The 12,347-nt window shown below is 34.5% G+C and overlaps 1 protein-coding gene across 1 annotated transcript in view; it reads right to left on the minus strand.

Annotated features, from left to right (window-relative positions):
* Positions 1 to 12,347, minus strand: part of LRP1B (LDL receptor related protein 1B) — a 1,899,171-nt gene that overhangs the window by 548,906 nt on the left and 1,337,918 nt on the right. Inside the window, exon 33 of the mRNA XM_024243817.3 lies at positions 2,286 to 2,426. Within this exon, the coding sequence (XP_024099585.3) occupies positions 2,286 to 2,426 (141 nt within the window). The remainder of the gene's footprint in view (positions 1 to 2,285; positions 2,427 to 12,347) is intronic.

Here is a 12,347-nt window from a genome sequence, read left to right on the forward strand (position 1 = left end):
TTTTCTGTTAAATATAAAGTAGAAAATATAGTAAAGTTAAAAAGTAATAATTTATGTAACAAATTTATGTTTTATGTTTAAATTTATGTTATCTATCAAATTATAAATACTAGCTTGGCTTAATAATTTATAATGATATTGATGTTGAAACCTCTTGCACCAAATCTCTAGTGGAGCTAGAAAGTCCACTTGACTAACAAGAATTCTCAACTCTCCAGTGATCTTTGCCAAAAATGATATATTAAGTCACTAATTGTACTTTGAAATCCAAATAGGCAGGGATGTTAACACCTTAAAGAGTCCTAAATTGGTCATATTTCATACTAATGAAGCTTTTATGCTACCTGCAGTAATTCTGTTAATGGAATTGTCTTTAATACAGACGCTTTTATCAGCATATTCTCGTAAAAATGGTATTTTCATTGCTTAAATTTTAAGTTTAGTCATATTATACCATTGATTCCTAAGTGCTAGAGGTCCTTGTTCATTTGGCAATACTTTCACAGAGCATAGAACACCCAATTATACCTATAGAATCAAATCTTTAAAAGATGGGGAACATCTTGTTAGCAGGAGTAAAGTGCACTGAAAATCATATACTAAATGTTTTCCCCTAAATAATTCATTGGAATTATATCCAGAAAATTTGACATGTTAATTTACAGCTTAAAACAAAGCATGTGTTTGTTCACAGTTTGGAAAAGTGGGTAAATATTTTTTAAATGCTTTGTTTGGAAATTCTCTCTCTCTTGCACACCTTCCCTCTCTGTCGCATATTTTCTAATGTTATGTTTTCAGATACAGTCTCATATGTATGTGTTATTCACTGAGATTTACAATAGTACTGTGAGTTTTACACATAGTTATATTCTATGGAAATCTGAGAAAATGTTTCAATGTTTTATTTACTGAGTACCAGTATTTTATTCTCAATTACATAATCTATTTCCCATGACTTGAATGTCAGTACAATTATTTTGATACAGAAAAAGTTTCATTACTGAATTGCTAGTGAAAAATATCCTTGTTTATTATTGTGGACATGACCCAAAAAATTCAGAGAACAAATAGATAACCATTTGGGTATTATATACATTCTCAGGTTATACATTCTCAGGTATATGTATGTATATACATTCTCTTGGGTGCACATACATTCTGTATATGTGAATCTACAAACATTCGTAGATTCTCAACAATGAAAGGAACACAACAAATACTTCAGATAAATGTTTAAAGCAATTTTTTTCTTCTAAAGTTATTAATTTTTTCATGAATAAGCAATATGTTTTCTTCTGCTTGGGGCAAGTAAAGATTCCAAACCAGCGTGACCCATTCCCTGTACAGGGAAGGCAAATCCTAATCTGATCTCCATTTTGTCTCCTGATGTGCAGGCAGCGCTCTCAATTGGTATGTTCAATAAAATCTGCTTGCTTGATGGTCATTACCTATCTGCAGAAATAGCAATCCCCTTGGTTTTCTATTATTCCCCCTGCTCTTCTCTGCTTTAGTCTACATACCCCAAATCCTTTAGATGAAAATCCCTATCTTAGTGTTCAAAATCATTCTGGAAAACTTTTCCTAAGAAAAGTATGTGAAGCTAAGGATTTTCATGGAAGAGACTAATGTATGAAAGTACAGTACATTTTTTTTTGGTTGTTTTTTTTTTTTTTTCTTAGAAAGAGAATTCTGCCGATGTCATGGATTATGAAGCAAAAAGTAAGAAAGGACTAGCAGATGTGGGGCTGTACTGGCTGCCATCTCTAATCCATTTGCCATTTGGGCAGTGTGACAAGTCTACCTATGTAAACCATCTGTTATTTCTCTCGCTCCATTTCACTGCACACAATTTGGACAAGCAAAAACAAAAACGCAAAATGATTACAGCCAAACAATTGTAGTCCTTTGGATATGGAATTCTTTTGTTGATGTAGTCTATTTGAAGTCCCCTAGTTCATTCAGATTCTGGGCTTAACTATGCATTGTATATATTTTGCCAGGATATATTTTCTTATTCTTGTATTTTTTTAGTCAAGAACAGGATAAGACCTCTTTGAAGACCTGACAAATTAAGACTCCTAAGGCAGGTTTGCTAATGCTTTCAAAGCTCATTAGGCACCTATGTTAAAGGCATTTCTCCTACAATAGTAAGCCACATTTTCCTTTTTTCTCTGTTTTTATTAGAAGCAAGAATAGAAACCTTCTATTGTTGAATTGAGGAGCTAGTGTAAAAAAGAGCACATTATGTATTCAAAACCTGGCACAAATTCATTAGTGTGACTTACCTTGCTGTGCTTCTCTATCATATACTTTCATATGAACTACCCCAGAAGTCTTATTCCGTAGGATGGTGGGGTTTCTTCCGTCTCTTTTGCTGCAGGTTCCCAGCTGAGCTAAGTTTTGGTCTGCCCACCACAGTTTCTTATCTAGAAAAAGGAAAGATATTTTTTAAAGGAAAGTATAATTGTCTTATTAAATAATAATAAATACTTACTAAACTATAATACTCTCTGATTTCTTTTGTTATATTTCCAAACTCTGTTTCTAAGGGAAACAGTAAAATCACTTTTACATTTAAAAATGCAGCTCATAGTGACATTTTATTGTTCAAACTTTCCTTCTCCTCTACAGTTAGATTCTTCAATTTAACTTTTCTTTTTCTTAGAAAAGAATATATAATATTCTTATATTTTACATAATATGTAAGCATATAGATATAAACAAAAGCATATTTCAAATTAATATAAAATCAGCTTTTATTATTTACATACTTAAACATGATCATGTAGTTTTGTACTATAGGCATTTATAAATAAATGGCAAAATCTAGGAAAATATCTAAACAACAATTATAAAATATACATTGTTCTCCAACTTTCTGTTTGTTAAAAGTATGTAAGCTTTTGATCATGTGTGCTCTCCGTTACTGGTCTCTTCACAATTGTTAACCTTCTCTATTTCTTCTAGTGACCCTTTCTCCAAAATTGTATTAATTTATACTGGTACCACCTATTGAGTGCTCATTTGATATCAGAGAATCTACAGTGTGCCACAGATAAAAGAAATAGAGATATCTCCCTCATATTGTATTATTTCAAATTGTGAAAGCAAAACTGTAAGGAAACGATTATCGTTCCATTTTATAAAGAATCTGAGACTCTATGAAGATTAAGTAACTTAATCACATTTACATATTTGGTCTCCCTATCTGCAAAACTTGTGTTCTTTCCAAGACTCCATGAGAGCATTAAAAACATTTAAGGCAATGCAGTAATTTAAAATAAAGTTACAATGTAAAAGGATTTGAATGATTTAGACTTATCAAGGAGAATAGAATTAATGGCCACAAATTGAGACCACAAATCAATTTCTACCTAGAAGTTAAAATAAGGTTATTTAAGTCTATTTGGGCAATTAAAGATATTTTTATATGTAATACCACCTCCATCTCCTTAGCTCTTTGCCCCTAGCTCACAGAGGGCTGACAGCTGATAAAAAGTCTCAAATAAGTAGCCACAGCTCTTTTCTAAGATACTCAGTGAAGAGGTTTTGAATATTAAAGCTGGGGCCATGCAACACAGTTCTCTTCATTCTGGCATTCATGGGAATCAAATCCTGACCCCCCAGGTCCCTCCTGAAACTAAATCTACAAGTCACAATGTCAAATGCCTTGCAGAACTCCCCTCAAGGAAGATACCAAGTGAAAAGACTTCTACTCTCATAAAGGTAAGAGACATCCATGAAAGATAACACAGTACTTCTTTGTTAAACATCATAGGAAATCAAGGATCTCCAGCTCAATGGGAAATACTAGCACAATGAAAAATAAACACTAAGATAAACATAGGTACACAAATAATAATTTAGAAAAAATCCTTTTGTTTTAAATTATCTAATATCTAATTAACATACTCAAGAGATTCTAGTACATATGCCACTCAAGAAAATAAAAGATGCTGTAAAAAATGAACAATTACAAAAGAGGAGTCTTTAGAGATTAAAAAATCTACTAAAAAGTATTTTTCAATAGAACCATCAGAAAATATGGTAGAGGCAACCTTCCATAATACAGAGAAAAAAGACCAAAGAAACCTCAAAAAATGGTAGAAAAAAAGTAAAAAAAAGGTTAGTAGAATATTTGTTTTGAAAGCCCAGTAGCATTAAACTGTACTAGGAATCACTGAATTCACTACTGCCATGCACTCACAGGGGAAAAAAAAACGCCAGTTTTACTTAAAAATTACCTTAATTGATCAATAAAAAGTATTAATTTTATTAAAGCTAGGACATGACACTTTAATATTGTGTCACAAAATGAAAAGTGCATAAGGTCCTTCTGCTGCATACCAACATACAATTGCCTGGAGGGAATGTCTTATGAGATTGCTTGAACTGCAAAAAGAATTAGCTACTTTTTTCATAGAACATCATTTTATCTTTGAAGAATGACAGACAGACTATGGCTATTCAGAGTTCAATATTTAAAAGATGTTTACTCAAAAATGAATGAAATATAAAAACTGTCATATAAGAAAACTGAGATAATTTATTTTCAATGATAAAATTAAAGCTTTCAAATGAAGATTAGAGTGTTGGAAAACTTCTATCAATACCATAAGTTTGACAGCTTCCTAATACCTAAAAATTTTTCTAATGAGATTTCTGGCAATATTCATGAATGTATTTTTTTTGATATGGTATAACGAAATATGTCTACACTGGGAAGATATACATAACTGAAGGAAGCAATGTTTTTCAAATGAACAACACAAGCTGAGCCAAAATCACGCATAGTAAATGATTAATTTGTAGTGACAATTAGGCCAACAAATTATATATGAGAGGAAATAAAAATTTAATGATATGCTCTTTGCTATTCACCTTTAAGAAACTAACATTTGTTGAGTTTTGGTGTAGTTTTAAAAGAATAATGTCCACAATCATCTGAAAAGCTTTTAAAATAATCCTCTCTATTCTAATGGCATAGATATGAACCCACACAACATCTCCTGAATCAGATATGAAAATTCAGCTATATTATATTAAGACATTCAGAAAATTTGCAAAATGTAGACCATTGCCACTCTCCTAATTGTTTTGAGAAAATATAACTACTAACATTAAAAATATAACATATAAAGATTAATGTTTATTTTGTAATGTTTAAGTGAATTTGTAATAAATATTTTTTAAATTTTATCAGGTTTAATAACTAATATTGTTATGTATAACCCACATCTAAAAAACTCTTAGGGATCTCAATAATTTTTAAGACTATAAAATGGTCCTGCAACCAAAAAGTTTGAGGACGACAGTTTCAAGTGATTCACCAGCAAAAAGAATAGAAAAAATGAATATATGCATGTAACATTTCAGAACACTGTGCTTAAAAAAAATCTTTTTTAAAAGTTTGGAGGTAAGAAAAAGGTAAGTCACTTACAAAGGATTACCCAGTTCTTCTTTGCAAACTACCATGCTAGACTTCTCTTCACCACTGCTAGAAACTAGAAAACAGTGAAGCAATGCCTGGGAAATTCTTAGGGGAAATTACAATCTAGGTAGAACTCTATAGTAAACTATTAATTAAATGTAAGAAGTGTGGCCGGGCATGGTGGCTCCGGCCTGTAATCCCAGCACTTTGGGAGGCCAAAGTGGGTGGATCACGAGGTCAGGAGTTTGAGACCAGCCTGACCAACATGGTGAAACCCCGTCTCTACTAAAAATACAGAAATTAGCCAGGCATGGTGATGTGCGCCTGTAATCCCAGCTACTCAGGAGGCTGAGTCAGGAGAAACACTTGAACCCGGGAGTCAGAGGTTGCAGTGAGTCAAGATCGTGCCACTGCACTCCAGCCCCTGGGTGACAGAGCGAGACTCTGTCTCAAAAAAAAAAAAAAAAAAGTGTGTGTGTGTGTGTGTGTGTGTGTGTCTCTCTGTGAGAGTGTGTGTGTATGCGTGTGTGTGTGTGTAGCAGTGCAGAGGGGAGATATATATCATAAATTTACCTCCCATGAACTCTTTCTTAAACAGAAACTGAAAGTTAAGCTGGAACAAAATGAGAAAATAAGTCAAGATAATGAGAAGGAATCTAAAAAACAGGAAACTGAACAAAGCCAGATGGCAAAGGAAAGCCCCAGAATAAATGCTATGAGGCAAGCATAAAAAGTTGTCTATATTGGATCATGAGAATAGAAGACTCTGGGAGTAAGAACTCCAGGAAAAGATAAAGAAAAAAAGGAAGGAAGAAGAAAAAAAGAAATGAAAAAAGAAAGTAAGGGAGGAAGGAAGGAAAGAAAATAGTACAACTACAACTAATAATAGACAGCTGTAAGAGATTTGTCCCTAAGAAGCAGGAGTGGCGATAGAAAGATCAGAGTAGGAGACATTGCTATTGATAATTGATAAGAGTCTCTTCTGTATTATGTGTTCTGTTATTATGTGTTTATTACTTCAGAAATAAAATTTATAAAAATATTAAAGGATAAATTATGGGCAAAATCAAAAATTAACAAGAGGAATTTAACTGAAGTGTAGAATTGAGGGCCTACTGGGCTGGCTGGCTGACTAAAGAAAAAGGCCATTTTTAAAGTCCAAATCAAAATGTGTTCCATTTCTGTCTCCTAGGCCAAAGCCCCTCACCATGGGGACATGGGTGATTGAGTGAGGCTAAGGCTATAACACTGGAGCACAGGGGTGTTTTTATTTGGACCACCCCTAACTGAATGTGCCACTCAGGAAATGAAGATGTTCCCTCCTTACTCGCCCTCTCAGACCCAATGGGTCTTGAGCAGAAACTACACACATTAAAGCTAAAGAGAGCCATGGGGGTAGATGATTCTCCAAGATGTATCTCTCTGCAAATTCTCACATTTCAGTCAGCTAAGTAATTTATTTTGGGCCTGGGTTACATTTATTTAAAACTGAACATTTGAACACATCTCTATGGCAAGATAATAAAAAAAATTGTTTCTGATCGCATTATTTTTATTGCTACAGGAGACTAGAAACAAAAATCAGAAAAAAATCTTTCTACCTCGACCACTAGAAGGTAGGCAAACCATGGCAGACACTGTGGTTGTTTACCCTACCCTTCGGCCCTGGAGAAAACTAATTTCCACAGGCAACACATAAAATGCCAAACTCACTCTTTCGTGGCTCCCTAGACAGTAGAGATATCTATGAAACTCAGTTCTGGATCATAGCTTTGGGTGGGTAGGGCTTCTAAGAGAAGCACAAAACCACACTCTGTTCACACATAAAGTTTCTGAGCGTGATCAATTGGATTCTGATGGCATGGTACGGGGTCAGTAAATAAATGGGTAAAGGAGCAGACTACAAAGAACCACCGCCTTGAAGACCATGACCAAAGAAGTTTGTGCTCATCAAGGACCATTAGGACTCAGACAACAGGCATCTCAAGAATGACCAGTGTGAATCTAAGACCCTAATTGTCCTGGAAAAATTATTCTAGGTTGTTGAAGTCATCTAAAATCTTATCTTTCATCATGCATAATTCTTGCTTAAGATTCTTCGAAGCCTCCTCATTATATACAGCTTCAAATTTTAAATTCTCTTATCAGATTTTTAAAGCCCTACAAATCAAATTTATTCCACCTACTAAGACTCCTTTCTAATTCCAGCCTTATCATCTTACAATATTCATTAATCCATTTATTCAATTAATATTGAGCATCTATTATTTGTAAAGTATGATTGCAGATGATGGAAAAATGACAGGAGACAAGAGTAGTAAGATCTCTGCCATTATAGACCTAATATTCTAGTAATAGAGACAGACATAAACAAATAACCAAATAGAAAAGAAATAAGTGAAGACTGCTATTAGTGCTATGAAGAAAATAGTCACCGTTCAATTCTTATTTATGATGGTTTTCATACATGTGTCTTCACGTAACTCCACTATATTCACCTTTCAGTGCACATCCTCAGTAAAGTATTTCAGACTAGCACAGCCCACACTGATACTTCTTTCTCCCTCATTCTAAGGCTCCTCTACAGACAGAATCACATGATTTTGTATTTAATGGTTGCTTTTCCTTATCGTTTCATTTGTGCTCATTTTGACTCCTTATCCAGGGATGAAAGCTCTTGAGAGCAAGGATCCTGTGTTGTAATTCTTTATATTCTTCACAATGTTTTGCATTCTTTTGAACTTTGTTTTTGACTGCATAATTATTACTTGGAATCACATTTGCTCATCTCACATTTTTTGTGGTTGTTCTTTCACACTGTTATTGACATGAAGATGTTAGAATCTTCAGAAATTATTGAAATTCAAACACTGCTTGCTTAAGCTTGTACAGAAGCAGGGAGCTAATATAGGGTAGGGGTTAAGCTGTGTATGAGTAATAATGAGTAAATCTACTTCATGGTTAGGGGATAAATTGTAACTCCCACCCAAAATTCATATGCTAAATTCTTAAGTTCCAGTACTTCAGACTGAGACTGTATTTAGAGAGAGAGTCTTTAAAGAGGTATTTAATAATTAAGTCTAAACGAGGCCCCATTAGGATGGACCTTAATCCAGTGTGACTGGTTTTCTTATAGGAAGAGGACGTTGGGACACAGATATGCACTGAGGAAGGCCACGTGAAACCACAGGGAGAAGACAGTCATCTACAAATAAGGAGAGTGACCTTAGAAGAATCCAGCCCTGCCAACACCTTGATCTCAGACCTCTCGCCTCCAGAACTACTAGAAAATCAACTTCTGTCAAGCCATCCAGTCTGTGGGACTTTGTTATGGCAGCCCTAGCAAAATAATACTTTCACTAACAGAGATATTAAAGGAATTCATGGATTATTTTAATATTCATATGTTAAATATGTTAATATTGATAATTAACATAAATATACATTGATCCTACTGTACAGTCTCCAAAATCTTCTCCAAAAGAGAGAGAGAGAAGGAAAATAGTATTTACCAAGCACTAAGTTCCAGGCCCTTTGGAAGTCTCTAAATTGAGTAAATACAATTGTCTTATTTCATTGTCATAAAAGCGACATGATGTGGTAACACACACACTGTTAAAAATAAGCAAATGGAAAAGTGAAAGGTGGCCTTCCTGAAGGTCACACAGCAGGAGCGTGGCATTAACTCCCACTCAGCACTACTTGAATTTCAATGCTTTTTCCACTACGCTGCCCTATTCGTAAAATAGTCTCCCATTGGACCTCATAACACTATACTACTCAGTGCAAACATAACTTGATTAATATAAATCGAATTAAAGTTTCAATCCAAATTAAAGGCAGTTGAATACATATTTCAATTATATTTTGGAATTATAATTATTAAAATTTTTATAATGCTTTACCTCTTAAGATGTATCATTAAAATTAATAACTTATTTTTGAAATATTCAGAATATGTATTTTTCCTGCCCCATGCCAGAACTGTTGAGATCCATGACTTAAAATTAGATTTTTCTAAAAAATCAGCCCTTCATGTTTAAAATAGAAAATATACCTAGTTACATTTGAATTCCAGATAAATGAAGAGTAGTTTATTAGGATATACAAAAAAAAGTCTTGTTATTTATTTGGAATTAAATTTTAACTGGGTGTCTTGTGTTTTATCTGACCAATTTTATCTCTTCTCTCTCCTGGCAAACCAAAATTTGTAAGAAAACAATAAAAAATTCATAAGGCTACACAGACGAAGAATAGAAGACCATGGCAATAAAAAGCAGAAGTGGATTGAAAGTAGATTATAACTGGTCATGAGTTAATAGATAAAATGAAAGTCTAGACCTGCAATAGGAGGAGGTCAGATGCAAGTTAATTTGTACTGCAGAAGCTCAGACCAGATTAGAAATTGTGGGCCTTAAAATGTCTAAAAATAGGGAGATAGATGCAATTGAAAATAGGAGGATTGCTTTAGTCTATTAAAAAAGTGGTTAGAATCCAGAGTACGCTGCCAAGGGAGTGTCTTTCCTCAAGCCTGGTGAAAGATTAGAAATTCACCCAAAAGGATTACCAAGGACACTGAGAAGAAGGATTAAGTGATAATCTACATTAGAAGTTCTCAAATTTCAGCATGAATTAGAATTACCTGGAGAGCTACTTAAACCGTAGATTGTTGGGCTCCACCCCAGACTGTATGATCCAGTAGTTCAAGAGTGGGGCCCAACAATTGGCATTTATGAAGAGTTCCCAGGTGATGCAGATGTTCTGATGCTGCTGGCCAAGTGGGTCTTCACCTGAGACAAACATTAGAATCACCTGGAAGACCTTTTTAAAAATGTCTGGGTGCTACCCCTAGAGATTGTCACTGAATTGTTTTGGCCTATGTCACGAACATGAGACTTTTTCAAATCTCCCACCATAATGTTCAAATAGGGTTAAGAACCACAGACCTAACTGCTAAATTAGACCTCATTCCCCTACCCCGACTTTTGGGGAGGCTGACATCCAGGTTTCCATACCCCATGTGAGATATTAAAAGGTTTCCCTATTGGGGGAAACTGTCTAGACCAATGCTCCAAAGAAAGAGATAATTGGAGGATTCTGCCTCCACACACACACACACACACACACACACACACACACACACACACGGCTCAGTGCAGCTATTTTTAAAGATGTTTATCATTACATAAGGTCTCCTGCTTGAACTCAGAATTTCTGATGATCTTTAGAAAGATGAAGACACAGCCCAGAAACACCAGATAATTAAAGAATGACTACACCACGAGCAAGAAATCAAATTAAAAAAACAGAAAAGAAAAATTCAGAAGAAACAGAAGCAGCAGCAAAAATAGAAAACAATACAGAATAAAATGAAAACAAATATCCTCAGAGAAATTACAGAAATGATATACATGAAGCTAGAGGAGGTTATAATGAAGAAAAGGTTTAAAAAAAAAACAACAAAATTTGAACTCTGAGAAATTAAAAGGAGTGTAGCTGAATTTAAAATGTTGATAGAAAGTTTAAAGTTGAAAAAATCCTCGAGGAACATTTTTTTAAGGAAGGAAATAAACAGAAAATGACAGTTCACCCTCTAAGTTACACGACCTTGAGAGATAATTGTAAAACAAATAGAAGAAACATTTAAAAAATAATTTGACATTATTTTTCAGAACTGAAGGACATCAGTTTTTAGATTGAAATTGCCAAATAAGTTCCCAGCAAAACAGACACATGTTGTCATGAAATGCCAGAATAAAGGGGAAAAAAAAGATTCTACAAGTTTCTAGAGTGAAAGAGTAATGATCAAAAGACATAATAGTATAATAGCACTGGACTTCTCAACTGCAACTTATTATTGAGAAGACAAGAATGTCTGAAAAGATTTGATACCAAATTATTTCCAATCTGGATTTCCATACTCAATTAATGATATGTAAACATAAAATACAGCATTGTCTTGATAAATCTGCTTCACAAGCACCTTTCTCAGAAAGCTGCTGGAAGCTGTACTTCACTAAATCAAAGGAGTAAACTGGAAAAGAGTATATGATATATAGGAAATTGAGAGAGAGGCAAAAGAGAACCTTCCAGCATGACAATGATTAGAGACCCAGGCAGGACAGCAGCAAATCTAGAGAGCAAGCTGGCATTTGGAAGCAGGAAATCAGAGAACTTCAAGAAAAATACAAGTTGAGGGGACAGCCATATTTTGAGATTCCATAGTATCAAGTCAAATAATATCTACAACTTTTAAAAAATCAACATATTTTTTAGAATATCAAAATCAATATCACCAATATCAAAAGACACCCTAGGAATTTGGGAAGGGTGGGGAGTATTCTCACTTACGACTTCACTAACTACCCCCTATATCACCCCAACAGCTCCCAAATCTCAATGTTATCCCTAAATATCCTCCTGATGTATTTAACTGTATAGTAGGTATTTCTACGTAAATACAACAAAGTCACCTCAACTTTAAATTACCAAAATAAAATTTAATTTATTTTTCCCAATCATGAGTCTTTCCCAGTGGACTTTTCTCAGCGAATGGTACCCACTCAGTCATCAGAGGTGAGGCCAGTCATTGTTTTTTCCCTCCCCAACTCCATTGCTTCTCCTAGACCCCCATCTAAACTGCCCACTTAACTATTTGTCCTCATTGTCTCGGGAAAGCTTTACTTCCTCATCTTCCCCATAGAAACTGCTTAGCTTAGGGTCTCATCACTTCTCATTCTCCTGACTGCCATTGCTGAGGGAACACTGGAGTGATCATTCTAAAATGCAAATGTGAGCATGTCCCTCTGCTGCTTAAAACTCTCCAATGGCTTCCCCCTGCCAAAGGCATGGCACAAAAGCCATCCAAGATTAGATGCCTGCTTAATTTTCCATCTCCAGATCTGTGACTGCCCAA

This window comes from Pongo abelii, chromosome 11 (genome assembly GCF_028885655.2).
Source record: "Pongo abelii isolate AG06213 chromosome 11, NHGRI_mPonAbe1-v2.0_pri, whole genome shotgun sequence".
NCBI classification, from domain to species: domain Eukaryota; kingdom Metazoa; phylum Chordata; class Mammalia; order Primates; family Hominidae; genus Pongo; species Pongo abelii.